The sequence below is a fragment of the Meleagris gallopavo genome, chromosome 5 (assembly GCF_000146605.3).
Source record: "Meleagris gallopavo isolate NT-WF06-2002-E0010 breed Aviagen turkey brand Nicholas breeding stock chromosome 5, Turkey_5.1, whole genome shotgun sequence".
Classification (NCBI taxonomy): domain Eukaryota; kingdom Metazoa; phylum Chordata; class Aves; order Galliformes; family Phasianidae; genus Meleagris; species Meleagris gallopavo.
The window spans coordinates 33,996,640-34,024,416 of record NC_015015.2 but is presented as its reverse complement, the minus strand read 5'-3'; the positions used below and the strand labels follow the sequence as shown (position 1 = coordinate 34,024,416).

General features: G+C 35.2%; 1 protein-coding gene across 1 annotated transcript in view; it reads right to left on the bottom strand.

Moving 5' to 3' along the window:
- AKAP6 (A-kinase anchoring protein 6) overlaps positions 1 to 27,777 on the bottom strand; it is a 273,079-nt gene that overhangs the window by 26,170 nt on the left and 219,132 nt on the right. The window contains 3 exon segments of the mRNA XM_031553601.1: positions 7,513 to 7,728; positions 23,883 to 24,107; positions 27,512 to 27,658. Of these exon segments, the coding sequence (XP_031409461.1) occupies positions 7,513 to 7,728; positions 23,883 to 24,107; positions 27,512 to 27,658 (588 nt within the window).

The window sequence follows — 27,777 nt, the reverse complement described above, 5'->3', positions numbered from 1 at the left end:
AAGTGGCTAGACCCCTTTTCCACATTCCAAAGACTTTCTTCTTCCATTTCAGTTTCCCATGAGCTTCTTCTCATCTGTGAAAATCTGCCAACTTTGCCTAATTTCTTACTCTTACAGACATACAGATCTTGACCTTGGAAGAAGCAGTGCTTGTATGCCAGACAGGTCTCTTGGGTCCCCTTAACTCCCAGTGTTCTAATCTATGGGATACCTTTAAATAGGTCCTTGAAGAGATGAAAGCTGATCCTCTTGAAGCTCAGGGCTGCAATACTACTTTGTCTCATTCTTTCAATGTAAGATCCTGAACTGCTATATCTCATGGTCACTGTATCCAAGGCTATCCTTAACTTTCATTCCTTTCTTGTTCGTAAGAACCAAGTCCAGCAGCGCATCTCTCTTCATTGGCTCCTCCACCGTGCGTGTCAGAAAGTTACCTTCCCTGCACTGCAAGAAGCCTCTTGATTGTGTGCACCCAGCCATATTGGTTTTCTAGCAAATACCAGGCTGATTAAAGTCCTTCACGAGAATCAGACCCTGTGATCGTGAGGCTACTTTCAGCTGCCTGTAGAAGGCCTTATCAACTTCCTCCTTTTGATCAGACTGCCTCTAGTAAAGACCCACAGAGGTGTCACTCATATTAGCCTGCCCCTTAATTCTCACCCATAAGCTCTCTACTCACTCATCATTAATTCCTAGGCAGAGCATGATACATTCCACTTGTTAGCTCACTAACTAACTCCACCATTTTGCTGTCTGTCCTTCCTAAGAAGTACACAGCTATCCATTCCATAACACTGAACTACCTTTTCTGCTCTAAGTGGAAGGAAGGGAAAGCTGGTCTTGAAGAGGCTCCACAGAAAAGTCTTTTTCTAGCACTACTCATCTACACATATCCATACTGTGTTACACATAAAGATTTTTTCTCAAACACTCCTCTTTCATTAACTGAAAAGAACAAAGGGCATGCTGAGTACATTTCCTCTCAGTCTTAACTGTTTACCCCACTTCCAAATCATCTGGAACTCGTGAAAAAGTTAGGAGTATCATTTTCTGTCCTCCCCAGGCTTGCTAGAGACTGTGAAATAGAACTGCCTTACTCTCTGTACTCTGAATTAGCCATTCGTTTCTTCTTGCCTAATCAAACCTACAAATAAAGAGTTCATAACATTATTAAAAGTAGATATAGATAAAAGACTGACTTATGGCAGTGAGCTCATATGACTGCCTCTGATGATTTGCTCTCCCTTAATGAAAGCATCTTGCTGAGATGAATGTAAGTTGGACTGGCACCACATCTGGATGGTTGCCCTAAATTGTTAGTTGTGCAATAAAGTTTTGCATTCTCTGAGAATGGAAAAGAAACCTCTCTGGAAAGGCCTAAATGTATTAACTCTGTTCACTCTAAAAAAAGTCACTGCAGATGACCATGCAGGAGATTTTTTCAATAATGTTACATAGAGTTTATCTGTTTGTTGGTTTTTTTTTTTTTAATGAATTTTCACTAAAAGTCACTACATCTGCATTATTTTTTTTTAATCAAGATCTATTCAACTAGAAGCATTTTACCAGCTTCAGTTATCATCTGGACTCTGCATACTGCCATGATGCCCACTTCTCAAGAAAAACTATAAGAGATACTAAACTTCTTGCAGGAATGTGGGGGGTATATCTTATCTTCGATAAAGCCCAAGAAAAAAAGTTACATCTGATTTCATAATTTACGCACTATTCTGTTTTAGATTCTACAGAAGAGTATTCCATATGACAAATTAGACATGTAATACCACACAGAAGCTAAAAAGTTTACAGCACCTCAAGTACAAGAATGGTGCTGAGCCTAAATAGAGTTATATACGTCAGAGACTATCACCAAATATCAAGCCACTGAAAAAATGCATACTTTAAGGAAGGAAGCTCCAAAGAGAGCAAACTTCAGTACTGAAACGTGAGCGCAACAAGATGGCTAACAGAAGCAAATACAAGCAATCAGTATTACACTACGAAGAAATGTAGTATCAAAACAAGAATAACCTTTGACAGATAATGAAAAAGAAACCCCTTCATACACAAGTTATACAGTTGGAAGAGTAGTTAGGATAGTATTTTACAGGTGTTACAGTTGGAAAGATTATCATAGTGAAAAAGAAACAATCAAGGAAGAATTGATCCTGTATCCAAGGATCTAGGCTTGTAGTGGAAAAGTCCAAAAAGGAGGGATCTCCAGAAAGAGATCTTTCCATATTGGTAGTCAGCCCTTAAATGGGGTCTAGAAGGGGTGCAGCTAGGCTCCACTCTTTCCGGTCACACAGCTGAATTGCCTTCACCTGTGTTCCCATGGCCAACTCAGTCCTTTCCTCAGGTGATAAATCAGTGTTCAGGCTGTGACTCAACATACACAAGTCATTAAATAATTACTTTGTGAGGGCTAGATCATGCAAAAGACTGCTCAGCACTTTAGAATGTGTAGTAGTATGTCCTTCTCAGCCAATTAAGGTAACTTTTACTCAGTACTTTGCTATACTGTTAATTTCCAAATTTTTATGTCAGATTTCTAGCTAGATCCCATCTCACAAAACAATAACTGTGGTTACAATGTGGTAATTGTAACAAAATTACAATCCTATAGGAACCAAGTTTTTAATTTAATGGAGCTATCTAACAAGTAACAGAACAACGTCGAATACGTTTTTTACCTCTGAATGCAGGATTTTGTACTGTAGCTTAGAACAAGTGTCAGTCCATAGCTCAAAAAAACATTGAATCAATGTATTAAATAAAGAAAACTGAAAGGGAGAAAAATACAGCTAGCATTACGCCTAGCACTATTCAAATCTATTTTCCTTTGCAGAAAACATCACAGAAACAGATGAAGAGAGAAAAGGGTAAAGATACCTGATCAGAACCAATATAGTATGTTTAAATGACAACATCAGTTGTAAAGAATGAAATAAAGAGAAAGCTGGGAAAAATACTAAACTGGGCTTTATGGAATCTTTGTTCCCCCTACGAAACAAGCATATAAGAAACAAACTTGTGGTAAAGAGAGAGGTTTGGTTTTGCTTTTTTTTTTTTTTTTTAGTTAAAGTGAGCTGCTTTATCATTGCAGATTTTCCCAAGTCCTTACAACTCTAATTAAAATGTGGTAATTGGTTATGTTACCTCAATTACCATGATGCATGGACATTGATGCAAAGCGACACCAATTGAATCCCTTGGGTGTTATACCCCAAGGCCACCCCATTTATTGTGGCCTTATTATTTTCAATTATGTGGTTGGATGTGCAGCATACTTTCCAGCCAATACAGATGGGGGTTTTGCTGGACATACAGTGTAGTGTACACACAGGATGACTCAGGAGGAAAAAATAAAAGTTTCTAAAATTTCATGAAGCATAGTGGTAGACTTAAATCAATGAATACTTTAGACACTTTCTGGACAATGTGAGAATTACAGCACCTTAATCCAAATTATCTTCACTCAAAATCTCCATTTAAAAAGCATTATGAATACTGTCCCTTCAATAATTAGCCCTCTGTTGAATAAGAAAAGAGATTGTGTGCTCCATAAAATTGATATCTTTCTCATTCAGTGAATGAGCAGTCTGGAGAAAAAACAGTTTCTCTGGTCATCAAAAAGGCAGGAATTGAATTGCAACTTAACAAATAAAATCTATTAGAAAACACAGTTTTGTCTCTCTAGGAGCCACAGCAGTATAACAGTTTTACATATTCCAGTGTTGACAAAGCTGTTCCAGAAAAGTGAATACGCAGAGTAACCTCATTATGGCTTCCTATACAGAGGTATATCTGACTTGGACAGGACAACAAATTGTGAATATCATGACTGCTGTAATAATGCACTGAGGCTAGATGCTTACTTAAACTGAATATAACAATTGGCTAAGCAAATGATCAAATATTGATTAAAAAAAAAGATCAAAAATTTAGTTGTCAGATGACATTATACCAGCAAACTATGGAATGATAAATTGGGGGGAAAAGAATTTACAAAAACAAACAAACAAACAAACAAAAAAACCATCAGTGAAGACAAACAATTCAAAAGAAACCTAAAACCTCTTTGTGGTTAATTCCAGTTACTTCTATAATGATGTAAGTGGCTCAGATAAGTGACAGAAACAGGACAAAGAAATATACCAGTACAGAAATTAAGAAGAGAGCAGAAGATGCAAATGACTTTTGTACCTCTTTAATGCAATATAATCATTGGAGTTATCTTATGTACTATCAGCAAGTTGGATGCCATGAATGAGTTCGGATGCCATCAGGCTATAAAATCATCTCATCATTTGTTTTCATAAATTGCAGTATTTTGTGGGCAATCACAAATGAAGACTTGTTAGTAAGAGATACTGTTTATGTGCCAAGGCTGGCACACTATCAAATACAGAGAGATAGGGAAGCAGAAGTAGCAGTTCTGGTACCTACCCAAGAAATGACTACACAGGAACTGAATGAAAAGAAAGTCTAGAATATGCCAACTCAAACCAGGAAAGAGAAAGGAACCTGAATTCTGTAGTGGCTGAGGCATCTGTAAGTGTTAGGAATATAAATAGTTTTATCAACATGAGAAATTTGTAGATGTTGACACACTCAAAGAATCATATTATTATAAACAAGACTAGAATAAGAGGTTCCAAAGCAAAACAGCCCACAGTGTAAATTAAATGAGTATCATATCACAATGGCAGCTAATGGCTGCTGTTTCTTAGCAGAAAGAATGGTACACCCCTTGCACAATGAAAAACAGTTCAGACCAGCAAATAACTCCAGACTCCCTCAGGCAAAGGGGAATGAAGCAGCATGCACCTTGAGAAGTTCCAAGCGCTGGAACATCAAGCAAAGTACAGTGCTTGAACACCATGCCTCAGCTCCTGATCGATTGCAGTCCACAAAGTAACACAAGGCTCGCTTCACTCCTGCTGTAAGAGCAGCACTAAGCTCTAATTAGCACATAACAGCTTATTTAGAGTAACTGCAGCTAGAATAAGCAAACTGTCTCCATGAGCTGCCCACATGCAAGAGGAAATAATAGGCTTTCACTACAACAACTTGGAGTTCTGTTCAGCCCATCCTGAAGCTATCTCACAAATACAACTTTTTTTTGTGTTCCATGCTCAATAGAACATATATATTTGTAACAACAAAATTGTAAGTTTTGTATGAAAAAGGTAATTTTTCATCTTTGTAGTACCTTACCTTTCAGATAAGTACAGTAGAAAGCCAGTTCAATCTCTTTTGGCTAGTTATGAGGACTGCTGCAAAAGTAGTACCTCCTATTTTATTATATGCCAATGAACTCAGAGGCAGATGTCAGTAGTATGGCAGTACAGGCTGAGTCTTCCCACCGATATTCTGTTAAATTTTGTTGCTGCGTAACAGATGGCAGCAGAAGGGCAGTCTGACAAAATGGTGTCCGACATAGAAGTGTGTATGAAGCAATGGTGTGTCACTGAATTCTTCCATGCGGAAAAAAACCTGCATCTGTTGACATTTATTGAATGTTTTTGGAATGTTTATGGAGACCCAATAGTGCACAGCGTACTGAGCACAGTGAGGCAGTGAGCTGTGCAGTGGCGACATTGATGTGAAAGAGAAGCCCCATTCCAGGCAGCCATGCACATCTTTTACACCACCAAATGAAGAACATCTTGATAAGCTCATCTGCACAAATTGACTAATGGTGGTGACTAAGTTGAAAAATAGTGTTTTGTAGCTGAGAATTTAATCTATTGAATAGATTATTATGCTCTTTGTATCTGTTATAGTTTACATGGAATTAAATAGGAGGCATTACTTTTCGAGCAATCTATGTAGTTACAAACTTAGCAGAGTCTCAACTTTTAGCAACCCAAATTCAGAATTGCAAGAACTGATTTTTAGGTTAGCTATTGCCTAGTACCTCAAATATACGTTCTTGAAGCTTCAAAATTCACATAGTTTTTCTGGTACTGGCCCAATAAATAAATCTTTTGCACAGCACTAACCAACAGTTTACTAGAGCCATTGACATCTGAGTAATATGAACAAAAAACATTTCAAAGACGGAATAATCACATCAACAAAACTGGTGTTCCTCAATAGAACACCAATTAAATTTTTCAATTTAAAAAATATTTGCTATTTTGTTTTCTTTCTTCAACGGTTTTTTCTGTTCTCCAGTCTCAAACTGATATTCTAAACCACTATTTTGCTTTTGACTTCCCTCACTTCTGTTCTTATTTCTTGCCCTCCCAGATTCATTACCATCAAAACTCAGGAATCTTGTCTTACCAATGAGACAGCATTTGTCTTCTCCTCTTTCTTACATTCTCATTTAAAGGTGAATGTACTGTTAAAATTTCTCCTATTATTACCTTCAACACTACAGAATCCTCCTCACCAACTCACTATTTCTTGGTTGGTTCAGACTGATAGTATTTTCATTCAAGAACTGCCATTTTTTTCAGAATGATATCTTGTATATCTTAATACTACACTAACACAAACAAACAACTGCCAGAGAAATGCAGCTTCTGATATTTTTTTTAAAGGAACAAAACTAAGTCAAAAGTAGTATTTTGCTGCTAGTCAGACAATTGCCAGGAAATAAGTACATATCAAGTATTTTTTCCTTTTATTTGTTTTATACAAACCTAAAATTATACAAGCAAAAATGTCACTTATTCTCAAATCTCATCAAGGCTCCTCAATACATGCATTACAGAGGGTTATCATTGCTGTCAGCGTAGCTGCTGCATACAGGCTTTGGCATTATGATAGTACCACAGAACATGCTGAGCCAATTCATCCATTACAGTCAATGGTGTTACAGTAGGGATTACTTTGTCCCCCCTATGGTTTATTGTTTGAATGTAGATACTGCATTGTAATATAGTTTTATGCTGTAGAAAACCTGTCACTTAATGGACAGTTTAAGTAGAGTGCTATTTTGCCTCTGAGGAATCATTTCCCTGAGAGAAAAGGGAAATTAATGCATTTTACTTATATTCAAATACACAGATTTGTATATTAATCACATACCATAGCATTCTATGTGAAATTCACATCTACTGCTGGGATACTAATTAAAACCAATCATACTTACAAAGAAAATACTGTTTCTGAAATATATTTACAATCAATGATATATGTCTCTGGGCCCAATTCTTTTAGGTACTGAGCAACTTACTGATCTCAGAAGAAGGTGGCTTTCATTACTCAATAGAATCAGATGAGAAGAGATTTAAATATACAGCAAATAGAACGCGCATATTGTGAATTCATCTTATTAATCAGTGGTGTCTGTAGACTATAACACTTTGTGAAAAACTAAAACTTCATTTGTTGTCATTAGAGACTAGGAACAGCACCATCAGTCAGAAGAAAACACTCAGTACTTGCCTAGCACTGAAACAATGACTGATGTAAAATGGAATTACATGAGATCTTTTTAAATGGCTGGCGTAAAGTGAAATTACATGAGATCTTTTTAAACCAAGCATCACTCACTGGGTCTTTTTCAAGTCTCTTCTGTAGCCTTGTTTGCCACTGGACAGCTTGCATGACAATGGCTTCCCACCTCCTCTCGAGGTTTACGATTATCAGCTGCATGGACTGGTGATCTGCACTCAGGTTGCAGGTCTCCTGGTCATCCAGGAGGTGCTGGCACAGCCGCAGCACGGAGGCAACCCCACGGCGTCTCTGCTTGATCTCACAGCATAGGGACTGCAGAACAGATAGATGACAAATGTCAGGGTTGGACATTCTGCATTAACTCTTATTTGATAGATATTGGTTCTAATAGTTCTTCAGCTCTTCCATAAATTCCCATTCTTAACGTCAAAGGATACTGTTTATTTCAAGATAAACACAATCTTAATTGCAGATAAGGAGTAAAGCTACTTTCAGTCTTCTTCAAACAAATGCCATACATAGCTAACTATACTGATAATGTTGAAAGTTTTACAGTGTAGATTGGTTTATTCTTCCTTTTTTACATTCAGCTGGGACACATCTGAAATGAGTTACCCTGACAGTAATCAACTTCAGAAATTTTTCAGGAAAAAAATGGGAAAAAAAATTGTATTCATACAACGAGAATATATATATAGTATGTGTATACACATATATATGCCTCTCAGAAGAAAACAAGAACAAAAACAAAAACCAATAGAAATTATGGCTCATCTATACCCTGTCATAGCAGAAACTTTCAAGAAGAAGAGTAAAGAGGTTACTACAAAATCCTTTACAGATTTTGCTGTCGTAAAATCATTTCCAAGGTAGTTCTATATTCAGATAAATTTAGGAATACTATGATAACTGTATCCTTCTCAAGGATGGGTTATTCATTGCATTTATTTCATCCTACAGATTCCAGTGCCGCAAAGAACGTCTGACGTAAACTGCATGATGGGATAGTCACTAAGCCCTAATATTACTAAATATTGATAGAAACTGGGATAGGCTGGTTGTATGCCAGAAAGCTAAATAACTACACTGAGAGTCCTACTGAACAGCTATATAAATAATGCATTTTACATGCCAAAACAAAAGAGAGATCTACTACTTGGAAGCAGTTAATGGTATGGGATAACTTTGAACACAGTTTTATCTACAAATACAATTGTACTTTATAGTCATTCAACATCAGATCAGGGTTTTATTGCCTCACAATATGTTTTTATAATATCTATAACACTAGGGTACACAAAACACAAACACTTCTGAGGATGACTGCTTCAGCCCAGCTTCGAAGGCTCCATACTTTTATAGCATGACACAGTTCAAGTACACAGCTAGTATCAGAGGCCAGTGCTACTCCTGAATTTAACAAAACTGTGCTACACACATGGGAACTTTCCAGATAATTTAAATTATAACTTGCTAACATCTGTTTCCCTCTGTGGGATGCCACAGATGAAAGTGCATGACCCTATGAGAAAGTCTCAACTACCATCTTTTATGAAGACAGGGTATTTTCCTTTAACTGGAGTTAATCATGATAGATAGATAAATAGATAGATAGATAGATAGATAGATAGATAGATAGATAGATGGATAGATAGATAAATAAAAGAAAGCTAGCCACAAGAGCAGAGTTCTCAGAGCTGTTCAAAACCGTAGAGCTGACCTGAACTTTACCAGGAAAGCAGTTAACATTCTGTAGCAAGTGTATTTGAAGTCCAAAGTTTTGTAACACTTGTGGATTAAAAATCAGAAAATCTACTTAGAAATATTATACATCTACAGAGTATTTTGCTGCTGAAAATATGTACTTGACCAATAGCATTATGTGCAAAAGAGTGGTATACACATCTAAAAAATACATATCCTTTGCCTACGGATAGTGTTGAAGTGATTTTTTTTTTTAATTCAGAGCCTTCAAGAGAAATGATGATTAAACCCACAAACATAGTTGAATTACTAATTTACTTTCACTGGCAGAATTGGGCTGTTCTTACAGTTAACAGATTGCTTATTAATCAACAAGGGTAAACAAGACAATGCAATCTCATTTAAGGCAAAAGTTTTAATGCCTAACAATATTTGTGTTCAAAATGCTAATCATGATAAGACTTCATTAGAAGACGTCTTAAAATGATTAAGTACATTTCACTGTAAAGTACACTCAGTAGTATATCAGCAGATGGACATTTTATACAGATGTTCCACTTATTGATATAATGCATTCTATAGCAATGTAAATTACCCTAACTCTGTAATAGCTAGAATTCTATTACTTCTATAATGAGAGAACCCTGTACCTTTAATATTTCTGAATTTTAAATAAGGTGAATGACAAATTCCCAAACCACTATTTAAGGCAAAATATGACCAGGAATTTTATTATTCAATTTATACCAGAGCTGCATTTTCACATATGTTTCCTGAACTTGCCCTATTTATTTTCCTCGACCTCATTACTAGTTTCCTACACAGTTCTTGATGTAACCAACATGTCTGACACATTTCCTTTTTGATGCTATTCATTAGTCTAACATATCAGAAAAATAAATAAATAAATAAAGCCCTACCTAAAGTCAGAGTTCTTACTTTACATTGTGTAACAGCAAAACAATTCATTTTTATGCATGATGGTAAGTTATATACTGCTGGCAGCCAATTCATACAGCTCTGCATTAACTTTGTGGAAGTCAACACAGCTCAGAACTTGGCCCCATAACATTATCTTACCTCAATCTATCTGATTATGTCATTCCTTATAAATACCGTTCATTTTTGATACAATACCATATAATTTGATGAGGTAAGGGGTATTTAATTCATAGCCATTATGTGAGTATTTAAGTGAGAACTTCACATTGTGCTATAGCAGAGCTACAGGATCCAAGTCACTTCTAATTTACATCAATTTTACACCAGCATAATAACAGTAGCTTTACTGAAGCTATTTCTGATTTACATGGCTGTGACAGTACAATTAGGCCTATGGCACTTTTGTTTCAATTTTATTACATGATATTATAGTTAATATTAAACAGGAGAAGAATGAAGTGCTTGTACCTAACAGTGTGTTGAAAGAGTTGGCTATAGCAATAATACTTTAAAAGCCACAGAACTTAATCATGTGAAAACTTCTTTAAACCCCATATAATGACACCAGCAATAATGAATCTAACCAGTATTATGATCTGGTATACAGTGTCCTTAAGGGACACAGTAATTGTATCCTATGACGCAATACTTCACGGTGTTGTATATCCATCCACAATCTGCTGTTGTTAAAATGGTATGACTCTACAAAAACCTGTTAATATGGCAACTGTACAGCCATGCATGCCTCCAAGGCCATAGTTACTTCAATTCTTTGCTAGGTACATTCTGAAATGTAAATTAACAGCTACAATTCATGATTAATAATAATAATAAAATGGAAAAGAAAGGAAACAAAATTTCAGATAGATTACACAGTATCTCTACTGAGACTTGAGCCATATGTCTAGAGAAGCTACAGTAAGCTACTGAGTACTCGACAGTTCAGAAAATTAGGAAATGATCTAACAATAGACTTCAGAGCATCACTTAGGCTCCTGTGTGTGCAAAAGTTTGTCTGAAATACAGATTAAGAGATCAGACACATTTAGCTCTAGCTAACTTAAATCTTTCACAGTAAGACTTAAAGTAATATATATCACTTTGTTTGCTGCAGGCTGTGTAAACATGGTATCTGCAGCTGCCATGTGCAAGCTTGACTTTGTTCAGGTCTTTGCTTTGCAACAGGTACCCTGAAAACATTGAGGAGTTATTCATTATAACATTATTGACTGTCACACTTTCCCATACCCATCAGAGCTGCTAGAATCTTGGGAGATATTTCTTCCTTTTGCCTACTCCTATTTTCAGTGCTTTGAAGTTATCACCTGCATAGCTACAAAAGGCTAGCTGAAACTACTTTCACAGCTTGTTAATACCATGCCTTAAATCATGTGGAAAAGCCCTTGCTGAGTCAAATGACATCAAAAACTTTCCAAGCCATGGGCTAATGGCACTACCTATGAGGTTGGAAGTAGCCATGACCTGATCACAAGTTGTTCTGCATGGCTGCTTGACTCCTGAGTGAAAAGTAGGTGACAAAAACATGTGCGGCTTTAGGCAGTGCCAGAGAGTGTAGGAGACCTAGACAGGTGGGAAGCTGAGGAACATTAGAGCCATGCAGCCCCAACTCTCCTCCATCCCTCAGCCTCTGGGCAATGTATGTTCTGTATTATTGAAGGCTGAGAAGCCAGTTTTGTTCTGACACAATATAGCAGAGGAATTGGCCATAGAAGTTCTTACACCAAGGTTCCTCAGAGAAGGTGCTAAAATGGATTGGCTAATAGTACCAAGGTTCTCAGTGAACTCAATAGATCTTGAGACTAAAAATATTTTAAAAGTCTGTTTGAAATAAGTTTCCCTCATTTAAACCCTCACAATCCACATATAATCACCACATGAAATGCTTAGATACAATTTTTAACACTCTTTATTATGTATTGTTCACTGAAATATGTTTTATATGATCTGAACTTTCTTCAACCATTTCTGTCTTTCTTGCTTTCACTCTATGCTTAGGAATATTTGAAGCCTGTATGGAAATATTTCACATAGTGAAACAAAACTCTGTTTTTGAATGAAAAGGAAAACCAGTAATTCCTCAAAAAATATTAATGAGAAAGTAATTCCTAAAACCAAAAATGCCTAATGAAAAATATAGGAAATGAATGACTTGCCATCTTTTAGAAAAATACTGCCAAACCTGTGTGCTATTGCTGTTTTCAAGGTTAAAAGAAAATGTCACCTAATATGGGAACTCAACTCAGTTGCAGACAGTGGGACTTAATCTATAGTGAAGCTAAATATTCTATAAGTATGCAGTGAAGTGCAAAAAACAGCAATTGAAAAATGACATGATTAAATGGCACAACATGCAATCATTTGCTCTCAATTATATCAATGTATCTTCTTCATTTCAAGGAGTCAGGCAGAAATATTGTTTTTTAAATGCCTCTATTAAATTGGGCACCAATAATAAAATAGATGAGAGTCCTAATAAGCTCATTTATGTAACATATATCACACACCACAAAACTATTCTCTCCAAACGGGTTTGTTCATAGATTTGTCTCCTGCTTGTCACCAGTCTTGGCTATATTAATAGACTTTAAAGGCACAAGGCTTGCAGACCATTCAGTGGAAAACCTTTGTACTTAACCCTTGAGAGATCTTTAATGCTAATTATGGAGAAAGTATTGATATAATATCTTTGCTGTCACATTTTATTATGATGATGGTCACAACAGAATCTAGGACTGACGTTTTAGAAATATCATCTAATTGCAAGTCAGAAACACAGAATGACAGTTTAAAGTACATTATGACTTCTCCCAAAATAATGATCTGGTTCTCTATTTCAAAGCTCCACTTTTAATAGCATTACAACCACTAAATTGCTACAGTGATCATTTCTTTCTGTAAGTCACTGCTTAGCAAAGTGTTACAATACTTCTCTTACAAGTCTGAGTACACCATATTCTTTGTGAACTGTGTGTATTGCTGCACATACTAAAATGGCAAGAAAGTAGTAAGGAAAAATATTTAATTCTTTCACTGCCTTCAAGAGCTTGTATTCGATGTATAATTTAGTACCTAATAGATTCGTGTTAATTATTATTTCACTAATTTCACTCTTTAAAATGTATAAGGGAATTTGTATTTATTTGTAATTGATACTGTAAACTAATTAAATAGTACTGTTAATTAATTAAATAGGTAAATATATTTATTTTAAATAAAGTATTGATTTTAAAATAGCATTCTAAAAATAGCCACATTATTTCTCTTTTTTTTTTTTAAGAAGTGCATCATCGTACTGAAAAAAACAGTCAGAATCCAGAACAAGTTCCCCTGGGCTCGGTCCATAGAACCTGCTATTATATCTGTAGAGCATTCTTTAATTTCTTTGTTCTATTCATTCTGTTTGTCTAAGTACTTCAAAATATTTGTTTGTAAAAACATACTTGAATGGATATGATATTTAGCTCACATTCCCATGTAACTAGTAATATGTAATACACTTCTCCTCATAAATTAAAAACACTATTAAAATTCCAGCCATATAAAACAACATGAAGATTGAGTTACTATAAAAGAAACTATAATAGCTTACAGATTGCTTGTATCATTATTAAAGCACTGGTATCTATTACAGTGTCTCCCTGGAATAAAGAATGCACTTTTGGCAATAATCTGCTAAAAAAGTGCCCATTATTGCTAAGATGCTCCTATCTAAGCTCTAAACTAGTGTGCAATTACAGGAAGGTAACTTTTAAAAATAAAAGAAAAACAGTGTTGGATGTAAATGCCTTTTCCCTACTGAAATACAACATACCTTCTCCGAGTATTATTTTTTGTGCTTCATATTGGAAATCAATTAGATGCATTTTTACAAATATTTTTGAGCTGCTGCTACACAAGCAGTTGGAGTTAACCTGGATCCAGGAATAAGCCAAGCCATCCACATGGAGAAGCCAGACGTGATGGCAAGAGGATTCATTTTCCTACTCTGGCACTATTTGTGTTTATAAATGCCCCAGTTCATGCCCTCTTTTCATTCAGTTTGAGAAGTTCTCTTTCCAGGGAAACACGTGCAAAGGAGAAACACTGAAGGGAGTGGTATAATTTGTTAGGGTTTCTTTCTTTGCTCCCAGAAAATGCTAAAATAACAGTAGAGAGAATACCAGACATATATTATAAATATCAGGGCTGTGTTTTCCTTTTGTGATGAATCCTAAACCACACCGACCTAAAAGTCATTTTGCTGTTGTGGACAAACTTGAATTTTTTGCTATGTAACTACACTGGCCAGAGTTTCAAATAAACATGTGTTGAAATTCGAGAAGAAACAAATTAAGGTACAAGCAAAAAGTTACAAAATTCAGTGAGGCTTAATTCAGTTAAGTGAGGCTTAACTTTACTTTCAATTGTTGGAAATCACAGCTTAAAAGAAATGAAGATGTTTCTTAACATACATTTTACATTAGATGCAAAGAAAATCTCCAGTGTTAGGTATGAATTTCAGGCATCTTTAGTGAACAATTTAAACTGTTAAAACTTTGTGTACTGACTCAGAGTACATAATAGTTCTTAAAAGAAAATTTCTTTACATGGAGGTGCACCAATACCCGTAGCCCTCAGGCTGAAGTTCAGATGCCGATATTGTGCTTAATCCCTTTATTATTCTTCTTTATCCCATTCTACCACAGGTGGAAAACATGCATTTTTGTTGCCTCTGTGTGATGGACCTGGCAGATTCCAAATCCACAAGATCAATGTGAATTTACTCAGTTCTGAATTACAGGAGAAAAGCATCCTGCAGTGCATTGGTATTACCTTCTTATGGGAAAGCAGCGAATATAAAATAGACTAATATTTTGGAGACTTCAGGCAGGGAGGGTGCCAGTAAAGGGAAAATAAACACATCTAACAAGTAAGGAAAAAATATATTTTCTTTGGCTCTTTTCTTGTGCCAGTGAAGCAAATTTAGCCTTGATTCAAAAATGTACAGCTTGAGCTGTTCAAAGGTAAAGAGAGGAAAAGAAATTATGGTGCTGCCACGAGTATCTGTACACACATAAGGACAATACATAGGCTTTTCTAGAAATGGTGTTCCTCACCTTATTTTAAAAAAGCCACATCTACCAGAATGGTTATATACCCTTAAAAGATGAAAAGATGACGCACATTACTTTGCTGTGTCTTAATCATGAATATACAAACCAATTTTTTAAATTTCAGCCCAAGACAAAACTAAAACTAAAACTGTCCTACAAGAGAAGGCAATAGCAGAACCAAGCAGTGCCAGGCAGTGGGTTTATTCATATCTGAAGTAAGCTAGGCTAATTCATCATCTTACTTGCAAGAGTAATTGTTTTTTATTTTTATTTTTTAGCAAGTGTTTGCATAAATATGCTATATATAGTAAATTAATTTGCTTGTACAGTTGAGGCAGACACGACCATTTAGCCACAGGGCTATGACAAGTTTGGAATTAGAAGTGAGGACAGAAGTGGGTGATGTGGTCAAGATGAGCTGTGAATGGGAGTAAAAAAGATGAAAGTTGTCAAAAGGCAAACTTCTGCATGAGGAGACTGTTTGCAGATGATGGTCTCAGAGGCTCAGCATTACTCATTTTATTATTGCTCTTTCACCAGCCATTCCTCCAATTGCTTGGACAATACAGGATTAGGATAAGGAGTCTAGATAGGATGCAAACAAAGAGGGCACAGAAAACACTATTTCCTTCACTAATCCTCAGAATAGAGAACATAATGAGGTTGCTTCCCTTCGTTCAGAACACAAAAGTAAGCATCACTGTGGTAAAGGGAAGGTTGTACACTACAAATGACATTGCGCTGCCAGCAATTGGTGAAATGCATGGAAAATCCATCAAAATAAAGGCTGACCCTTCAGTTTTATTCTGAAGTGAGGAAATGCAGCACTTTCCTGACAGAGTAGTAAGGGAACCATCCTGCCAAGAACAGGAATCCACATATTTTTTTCTCTCTACTGACAATGCAGCTAGCATAATTTGCTGTCTCTAGTAATATGTTGCCAGTCTGCAAATCCCATTCCTGGCATACATCTCATACTTGTGATACATAATATACCTGATAAGGAGTTCAATAACTCTTACACTAAAGGCTTGTTCTTTTTACATTCCCATTTTAACTCATACTGCACTACACTTAATCCTGCAAATAATTATACTAGAATCAATGGATTTCCTGAAAGCGTGATATTATTTTTAGTGTGAGTAAAGGTATGAATACAGTCTAATACCTAATACTGTTCCCTATTGGGACAACGATCTATTAACTTACAAGCAAAGATGAAACTTGGGAAAACTTTACAGTCCTGAAACAAGATTAGGCAATGATCTACTAAGTCAGTGATCTACCAGTTGAAGAAAAACTTCATCAAAAGGATTTAATGGCTTCAGAGGAACTATCCAATTAATAATCCACTAATATTGGAGAAATTTGCACTGGAAAACACAATACTATGGCTCCAAGGGGGCAGTCATGATCAAATAAATCATACAATGGCTGCTCTGAAAGTAATTCCTCCTACGTTATTATGTTGGCCCATGAACTCAGAGGTAGATGGTGGTGGTACGGTTATAGAGTTGAACCTTCCCTCCAATACTCGGTTACATTTTGTTGTTATGTAATAGATGGCAGCAGAGGGGTAGTCTGACAAAATGGCATCTAAAATGGAAGTGCATATGAAGCAAAAGTGTGTCACTGAATTCCTCTGTGAGGAAAAAATGGCATCCAGTGACATTCATTAACACTTGCTGAGCACATGGAGACTAAATAGTGGATGTGAGCACGTAGAGGAGGTAGCAGGTGCATTTCTGCACTGGCAACAAGGACAGTGGATCACCTCCACTGGTGCAGATTTATATGAGCGTGGCATGCAGGCTCATTTTAATTACTGCCAAAAGTCACAGCTAATGGTGGTGACTACAGTGAAAAATAGTGTTTTGCAGATAAGAACTTGGTCTATCAAATAATATTATTGTGCTGTTTGTGTCTGTTGTAGTTTCCACGGAAATAAATAGATGGCATTTGGACCAACCTATGTATAATCACATGCAGTAATACAAAGTGAAGTATAGTGTCCTTATTGGAGACAATACAGGGATTTATTTAATCTTATATTTCCTGTCTACATTGCACTAGTTTTTCTATATATTATCACTAACAAAAGAATTAAAGCTAAGAGGCCAAGCAAAGACCCTCACTCTTTACTTGCACTATACATAATACAACTCAAGCTTTGCCTATTTTAAGGGAAAGGATTTCACTCTCTTTTACTTTTGTCATCTTTTGCTTTCTTCTCATTCTCCTTTTCCAAGCTAATAATAATTGAAAAGGAAGTTTCTGGTTTTGCAGTAAATAGATATTCAAGGTAATAGTAGAATAAGCAGTTGCATTTTCATTTGGGTGCATCAAAAGAAGAAAATCAATTGTATCACCAATGATAATGACAAAAAATAAATGATAGAACTGAGAATGATCTATCAAAAGAAGCCAAGTCAGCTATTCTCACTTCCATACACATGACTCTTCAAGAGACCCGTGACTGAGTAAAAATGTAGCCCAAAGATTTCCTTCAGATACCAACAACACAAAAGGCTGGGAAAAAAATTGTAAGCCATTAGACCTTATAAAATTGCAGGTTTTACTTTTTAGTGGTGAGCCTGAAACATCTTTCTCTGTACCCCAGGATATCTTTTGTGTTACTCAGCTTGACTCAGACCTCAAGTCTTACAAGTCTACTCAGGGCATAAGAAATGAATGCAGGCTATTCCAGTACCGTAAGAAAGACAGGGACAAGTATTAGTTGCATTGCCTTCTCCTCATCAGTTCCAGCTAACAAGGGAGTGTTTCAGATGAGAACCCTAATGCACATTCAAGAGCGCAGAAAGAAACCTGGGCTCAACTGTAATTAGCAGTGGGGAAACTTCACAGACATTAGTAACCAATTTTTCTGCAGTTGACTCAACATCTTCAAGTGTCTCAAGTTGTAGAGATATTCTTACTGATTCTGTAAGTGAGATTTATCTGATCTAATGGAGAATTCAGCAACTGACCTAGTCATTCAGAAGCAGGTTTCTAAAGTATTGTTTACCTTTTCTATAGCCAGATGTCTAAAACAGGATTGATTAATTTCATTCCAAAAGTGCTTATTTCTTTCCAAGTACTGTTAGTGAAGCTCAGATATGATCTCTGCAGTGTGTGTATCAAAAAGTAGCCTGTATTATCCTACCTCTACCATATGGCTATGCTGTCTGCAGTGTAATCATATTAGTATACCAGAAATAAGGGGACAGGACGTTTAGAAAAAAAAAAAAAAAAGACATAAGAAGGAAGGAAGTAATAAATGAACTAGGTGGTAGGTGGTAGCATAAAAATAGCCAGTAGGCTATTCTCTCCTCTACTGAAGGTTTCATGCATTGCCGTATCTGAGCTCTGCTGAAATCAGGCTGTTCCTGTTACTATAGTAACCTCCATCCCACAACCCAGTCCAGGAGCCCACAGCTGGTGCTGGATTAGAACTACATGCAGATGTTTTATGATACCTCTGCAGAAACATTCAGAGTGTCAGATCTGACCACCCCTACTGGGTAGATCTTCTGTGCTCCCTTCTTTCCCTCAGCAAAGGGAGAACGTAGTAAAATCAGAATTCACCATTCAAGCTTCAAAGTTCAAATATGAACTTTCCAATGATGAAATGAAACCTTCTATCTCAGATCAGATATTTAATTCGAAATGGGAACTATAAATTGTATTATTGTTGCCTTAAATAGGGAAAGCCTCGTGAAACAAAGATTGAAGTAAAAGGTAAAATAAATCATAATTTGAGATATGCTTGATTATATTAACTACTGTTAGCATACAAAGTGTTGAGCATATTTGAGTATGTTAAAAGCAAAAATTGATATATAAAACCCCCTCCTCATGTTAGAGTCCAAATACCACACTTTGGGGGGGGGGGGGAAAGGTAACCTGCTTTACTTTACATAGGTGGATTCTCATTTAAGTGACCTACAGAATTGCTGTTTTGGGATAGTAGGTTATGTAAATTAAGTCTGAATTTGCTTCAATCCTTTGTAAGTGGCATCAAATTTTATTACACTTTGGAATTCTGTCTGGTTTTCATACGATTTAATACTTTATGCCTTCCTGTTTATTGAAATTTAATCCAAACAAAATTTGGGTAAACATTTCTTCATCTGTGAAAAGACTCAAAGCTCTGAAGTCATACTCTTTCTGAGAAATTTATTAAAATTACTACAACATTTTTATCATCTTAGAGGTATAAAAAGGATTAAATGCTGCTTGACTTCTTTTGGACTGTCTGCTGGAAACTGTTCTGCATACATTTGTTACACACACATTGAATTTCTGTAATTCTTTGATTGCAACTCTGCCAGAAACATCATTCCAAAAATTGTAAAGCATCCAAAATGCAGTAGCAAAAGTGATTCCTGGCACCTGTAGGAACATTTTTCCAATCTCTGAGTCACCAAACCTTTACTCAAAGTTAATATTTTCCTTTGATTTCAGTGTGGCTATAATCTTATATGCTCCCAAACTAACTCTAACAAAATTAACAGAATTTTGTTTAACCAAATTGCTCTTTGGATGTACAGTGCTGACTTAGAGAAACTTTTCAGTTACAATGAAAATTGTTATAAGAGGTGTTGATTAACTGATCAATTATGAATTACCAATGTAGTCTACATTGCTACATCAGAATGCTCAGTTTCTTTAGTGATGTTGAAATAAGAGATGGTGATCAGAAATTCTGCTTTTTAATGGCGTTGTGTCATCTGGCTTGCTCAGTTGCAATTTAATGGAAGATAAAAACTATTCTTCTGTGAGTTTAGTCATTAGAAATAGCTACAAACATTAGATAATTTACACTGCTTAGAAGGCAGAGATGGCTACAAATACTACTTGCTATGGAATTCAATACACTATTGATTTTTAGAAATATTAAATGAGAAAGTCTTTCCAATATATTCTGGTACAAATGGTTTTGTCTGATTTTTGTAATGAATACATAGACTAAAGTCAATGGGAACTACAGGCCTTCAGTGCTGCCAAAAGTTAGGCATCTCTTTTTTAAAGAATCAAATTATATGAGACAGGTATGACAATAGAGCATGTCTCACATAAAACCAGATCAGAAAACTACATGAAATGCAACTTTATTGTTGCCAAAGAACATTAGGGCAGAAAATGCTGTTATGTTATTTTAACCATAGTAGTCCTCCCTTTTCCTTAAGAAAAGAGGAGGTTTATAAATCTGGCTACCAAAAGGAACAGGAGCTTTTCCAGCTTTATTGGTCTGAGAAGGGATATCAAGATGGATAGGTACTCACAAATCTATGCTTGTTCTTGAGCAGCTGGCCTGTAATCCAAAACCACAACAAATACCTTTTTAATGTTGATGGATCATCGCTCTATATCAAACGCCTAAAGTCATAAGTTTTATTACAAGTGACAGAAATATGTGACTAATTATTGAGGCTCTTTTTTTCTGTTTGCACAGAAAACAGCATGATTTTTGAAATCCCAGACACATAATAGCAAATGTGGCAGAACACTCCTACTTTCAAGCCAACGAGCACACAAGTTCTGGCTAGATCTTACTCAAATAATGGGATTTACTAAAACTTTCATGAAAGAATGCAAATTCTTTTTAGTATTGTTCCTCATTCTTTCCTGTTCCAAGTCTCTCGTGACCCACAAAATTGTCATACATCATTAGGTTAGGAAATCAGTTGTGCCAATTATTAGTCTCATGACAGTAGGTTTTTCAGTTGCTAGGATTATGTGTTTACCTGAGAATCCTGTAGCTCATTTAAAAAGCATGGTTCTGATTCTGGCCATTAGAGTTTCAGTGAAAAGCAAGAAAACACAAATTCCAGGAACTCAAAGTGCAAAACAGAAACAAAAAGGATGAATAAATAAAATAAATGCATGTTTGTGGTTAGGAAGATCTCATGAAATTTAAGTCCGCCTCTTGATTTTCTTGGTGCAGATTCATCTATTTTTCATGTTGCAGCAAATCAAGGGTAAGACACCCACATGTCTCCCTTTGCAGCTGTGCAACTTGTGTTCACTACTTTCCCTCCATTTTTTTTAAAGCAGCTTGGGTTAGGCTATATGTGAAAACTTGCAGTGTTGCTGTGGAATGACCAGTAAATGTCACTATAGACTGAAGCAAAATTTGTGCCTCTGCCTTGGAACTAAATATGAAAATGTTTGAAACCTTGAGGAGGACAGAAAACTGGCAGAACAGGTTACAAAATGGCTTTGCAGACTGAATGCAAAACATTGCATAGAGATTACTGGGCCAACTGAAGTATGTAATAAGTATAGTTATCCCCAAACCAAGAAATACCAGAGTACTGCTGAGTTACTGGAGTATAAGCTGAGTAATGACTGTAACTAATAATATTCTACTAATTCTAATATCTAAATATGCTAATAATAATGGAAAAAAAATCATTTAAACATTTTCAGCAGGATTTGAACTTCAAAAAGAAACAAGAGACATTGATTAGCACAAGGATGCAGTCTGTTTGCATTATATATTAAAATGGACTATACTGATAAGTAATCTAGAGGAAGGAAGAAGGAAAAGCAGCCCTGCGGTTAGAACCAAAGACTAGGGTCATAGCAGCTGACTTCTTCCCTAGAATAGCCATTAGTTTTCTGAAAGCCTGAAAACTTAATCTCTTTGCATTTTATTTCTCCCACTTATAAGAAGGTGATGATAATTCTCACCTTTAAGGTTTAATGGGGTTTAGTTCATTAATGTTTGTACAGCAAGTACAGATCCTTGGCAGCAGAGTACTGTAGAAATATTTGATATTACTATTACACAGGAATATCCCAAAAGAAAAGCAATGTAGTAGTACATTCTTTAATAAAGAGAACTCTCAAATTAATATGCATGATTTTTTTTTAAATAAAAGGAAAAAAGTCAAAATAATTTCCTATTAGCTAATTTAACAACACGTCTTTCCACCAGAGTGTTGTCATCTTGGGTCCCAACTACATGTGAACAATACATTCAACTCATCCTCTACATGCAAAATGAAATAAAAACACACAGAAAATGAAATAACTGTTTTTCCTAAGGCATAAGTGTAATTAAAAACATAAGATTTTAAATAAAAATCAACAGCATTGTTGAGTTTATTTTATTAAAAATGATTCTCTGTGCACAATGGCTATGTGTATAATTGGGATAGTGAGGTACAATAAAGTTCCATTAAGTAACAATGATTCACTTACCATAGTGAAAGCAGTAATAAGGTTAAATTCTTAAATGGAAAGTAAGTCAGTCTAAACCCCAGCAGGTTTCGTACTAGTGGCATCGCTAATGTTTTTGAAAATGTTCTAAATGTTCCTTCTCAAATATATGTATTATACATTGCAGTATTGTTAATTATATCCATTTTATCTTTTATACACTTCCCCAGGAGATCAGTGAAGAATGGAAAACTTACTTATAGTGGATTTCAGATTTAATGAGACAAAGATGGTTTAATATATATGACAAAGTAATGTGCTCTCACCATATTTGATAAGTAATTATTTTTTTCTACTCTAATGGCTACCATTTTAAGAATAATTAATGTATTATTTACGTAATTAATAGATAATCAACCAAGTAATGAAATACTCTGGCTATATCACAGTATGTGTGTACTGTAATACCCTGTTTAACATCTCTAGAGCTCTTGGCATGACATCATATCATATACATATATACACATACATATAAATTTAATTTGAAAGATTTATGCACATTCTGAATATGTAAGTAAATTTTTTATAATAGTCAAGTTCATATATACATGTTCATTTACACATATATAGCTAGGACTTTAAAAACAAGTTTGTTAGAATTCAGATTTTTAAATCCATGGTTATGCCACTTATATAAATGCCATAAATTTCCACAGAAATAAGAACTATCTAGCATTTTCTATTGAAAACACGGGTTCGCTGCTGTTAAGTTCTGAAGGTTTATCAAGATTTCCTTCATAATCACTAACATTTAAAAGTTTGCTGGTAGAACAAATAGAATCAGCATAACTTTTTCCCTGACAGCAGAAGACCAAGAATCAGAAAAAAGACAAACAACATGGATGTAATAAAGAAATTTAAAGTTGTATTCAAAGAAACATGCTCAGGAACCTGAAAAGAAAAGCAACTTCATCTACACTGACATAACTCTCCCCCTTAATTCTCATGACTGGAAAAAGAAGTATAAAGACTGCCTAATTGGGAAGACAGTTTTCCACTGTTGTTTTCTTGAATATTTGTCTAAAAAAATATTTGTTTGAAAGTGTTTGCAACCTGCCCTTTGAGGTGAGTATTCAATAAATTGTCCATTGCCTTAAGAGTGCTGTTGCCCTAGACACCCTGTTGTACCAGTGAAAAACATCTTTACCTCTAATATTCGACAATTACTCATGATTTGTTTCTTATTCTTTGGTCCAAGACGACTTGTAGGGTAAAATGACCTGTAAGGATGACTCAGATGAGGGTTTACTTAAAAGTCATAGCTATAAACAGAAGAAAATCACATACTGCCATCAGATTTATTTGCTAACTTAATAGTCTTGTATCCTAAACTGATCTGAATGAATTAATTAATACATAAATGAAGGCTAAAATATGAGTGCATGAGGACATACATTGCATTATGCTATGTATAAGTTAAATATTTTATCCTACCATAAAGAAGAGTATCTATGAAAACTATGACTGTTTTTTTATTACCTTAAAATATTGCAGTTGTTTCTCAGCATTCATTGTTCCTTCATTTTCTTGTCTCAGACAGGAATTGAAGATGAAAAGCTCTGTATCTCTCAGCCACCCTTTCAGCTCTTTGATCCTGACCTCCAGCTGCCTTACCAGGCTGCCGCTTTCAGGCGAGAGCAGGTCACGTGGACCTAACCCACTGTGCCCTACCATTGTGTCTTGGATCTTCTCTCCTAGGGTTTTCTAATACATCAGATAAAGAAAACATAGATTAGTGTTATGCACCAAAACACATACAGGTTAATGTGCAACAAGAAGCACCTGTTAGATGACTAGAGAGGTTTTTATTTTTAAATTACTACTAATATCAATCAATTTCACTCTTTGTTTCCTTCTTTCAATCAATTTCATATTTTGTATCTTTGTTTTTCACTAATGCCACAGTGTTGTTCTCTATGGGTCACTGACTTTGCTGGAAGCATGATAAATCAATGTTTATTAGGTGCAACTATGGACAGAGAAGACAAAATGCTACATAACTTTATAAAGTAGTTTCAGAATTTGTCAGCTGCTTTAGATACTTATGACCATAGGACTTATGATTTCTTGTCTGTAAGAACAGAAAATACAGCAAGCTCTGAGCCCATCTGCATCTATGTTTTTAGGGTAACATTGCAGTAGTGAAATATTTCCAAGGTACGAACTGTCAGGTCAGAGTTTCCAAACTTGCAGCCCCGAAGTTATGTACAGGAACAGTTAGGTCACATAACATCTGGCTTGCTTGTAAAAGAGGATGAACTCATTCAGACACCAATAAGCTAGAAATTGCAAAGCCATCAAACCAATTATTTAGGCACCTAAATTTGGATTTAAGTTCTCCATGTTAAGCATCCACTTTAAAAATAATGGATCAGAATAAACATTCACCTCTGATCATTAATTAAACTAATTAAATATAACTTTTCAAAGTAGTACTTCTAATAAAGGAACTGCTGAATAACATTTTGATAGTGGACACGGTAACTGTAATGAATATTCTGAAGAGGCCAGAGACAAAAAGTTACCTTCCTTTTTAATATATTGAAAGGCAATCATTTAAACATCACAGAGATATGCAGTTGCCTGCTTTTCCTATGCCTAGCGGTATTTTATCTGACCTATAAGAGGCTGTCAGTCTGACACTTATTATAAGTAGTAGATCTGTGTTACTGATTGTAGAATACTCAATATACGCTGACAATCACATTCAATAACCTTTTAAACTGATAATTAGCAGTGGTTAATTGTTGTAACATGAAGACATGGTTTTAGGTGACCCAGGATGGCTGTCTGTTGAAAATACATCCTTCATTAAGTTACTGGAATATAATCTATCATAATGAATTTAGCTTCCAAAAATAAGCTTAAAAAACACAAAATTAGATCAACAAACATTAATCTACTTTGTGGCATTCTGTAAATAACGTCTTTAGGAGATCATAACTGAAAAACATCTTTTCTTGGCACCACCCTTCTATTTTCATGGTGTAAATATTGATAATTTGAAGACCCTCAGTGGAATCCAGTGCTAGCTATTGTTTTCACGCTGTAACAAAAGTAGCAGCAGGAGGTGAAATCAATGCCCTTGGAGGGTAGGGTCACAAAAAAGAATTTATTGCCACTTTTTTGTTCTGGAACAGTTTGCAATCATAAATTCTTCATAAACAGAATACTTCAGAGAATGGTCCGTCTTCATAAATATACGACAGAGGACATCAATTTCATTTAATTCACAATTTGTGTCAGCACAGCAGATGCCAATGCCTGCCTTGATAGGGTTGTTTAATATGCAATTGAGACAGAGTAATATTCAGCACAGGGGACAAAATTTCACAGATTAAACTGTACGCACCACTGACATTTCATTCTAATGTATTTCCATTCCACACTGTTCACCTTAGATGAAAGTAATATTAAAAACCATATCCCTCTATTTTACCATTGTTAGAAGTTAAAATCCTTGTCTTTAATTTTTTTCATGCCAATTAAAACATAATCATGCCAATTAAAACAGTATGCCTACCGCCATTAGTTTCTGTGAAGATTTTTATTAAATTAAACAAAATTCTATCAAACTCTGCTTACTACTAATGAAATTGCATTTAGCAGGAAAACAGTAATACTTATTTTTTTATTTTTCTGTAAATGCTGAAATTATTTACAAAACTTAATCCAGAGGTATATTTTTATCTTAACATGCAGAGAAGAGAGGGCTTCAATTTTTTCTTAAGAAAGAGTTTTCTTAGATTTTTATAATTATTATCACTTACTCATCATTTGTATCCTACCAGCTGTAATCAGTGCAACTGAATTAATCTGATTAAATACACTGAATGTCATAAACATAAGGCTAACAAATAAAATTATTTTAAACGTTGTCATGAATAGATGTAAAAGAACAGGTTTAGTAGGTCCCATTTTTATTAGCAAATTTAGTCTTGTTCAAATACTTCAAAAATGCTACATATTATAATTATAATTGGAAAATAATAAGCTCACTAGTTAGAAGACAACTTTTAACATTTTCTGACAAATTGCAGATTTAGAGAATCAAACAGTTAGAAACAACTTTCACTGAACTAAACAAACTCAACCCTCTGTAAAATGGCTATTGTACTACCAAATAAGCTAAAGCAATACAAGTCAGTATTTAAAATGATGCTGGCAAGTTGCATGTATAGCTTACTCATAATATAGTAGAAATGGTTTTTAAGCTCACATAATAGCATGCAAAATTATGCAATGTGACTGTATTGTTAATATCACACATCTATAATTAATCATTTAAAGTAATTTATAAATTTATCTTACCCTTGATTTGAAGTGAAGGCAATTAAGGAGAGAAGTGGATGGAAAAATAATATAGTTTGACCTCTCTCTCTCAGCTGTTTTACAACAATAGGACTACAGTGTCTCCTGCATGGTGCCATCCCTGGTCTCTGGGTAACAGAATCTCTATATTGCTTTTTTGCCAGATTCTTGTATCTCACTCTTTGGCTGAGACCCAGCCCATCATAGCGTGAAATGAATTACATGAAACTTTTCTGGCTTTTGTCAAAAGTGAGCTGAATATAGCAGTATGAAACATATCCTGGCTGTATTCTAAGCTTCAGGTATTCAGATTTGTACAGAATCTGCATATTTGTTTTTGAGCCATCAGAGTGACCTGAAATATGCAGTGACAACCCCACTTTTCATCTTAAGGGTATAGTAAATAGTTAAACAGTAGATGTCTCTAACATGTACCTTCAGAATAAATTCTATTAACATTCACTCAAGCATGACAGTCAGTGTATATCAGATATACTGCATTATAGTTGACTTGGTGCATACCCGTAATACATGGCATATTTTACTTACATTTTTTATGTATTAAAGAACTAAAATTATTAAAGTCAGACAGGAGACAAGCATGGAATAAAAAAAAATCAACACAAGAGGAAAATGCTATGGAGTTTTTATAATAGCATGAGTAGCTTGTTTGAAATGTACGTGGTGAATTGAAAGAGAGAGATATTTGTGCCTCAAATTAGAAATCAGACAGACAGCGTACTTCAACACACAAAAATGTACACATAACCCACAAACAGTAATAAAAATGCAAATACCCCGAGCAGTTCCCATTTTTCATTAATTGAATCCACTTTTTCAAGGAGATCATTTGGTAGTAAAACACCACTTTTCTTCAGAGCTTCAACCTTACTGAGCAGTTCCATCTTTTTTGGTTGCCTGATTGACATTTCTACACTGTATCTCTAAAAAGAAAAGAAATAGATAATATTAGCTACTGTGATGAGTATTCTCTACAAAAAAAACAACTTGAACTTTAATTCTAAGTGTCCAGTTGATCATGCTCACAATACTATTTTCTTCT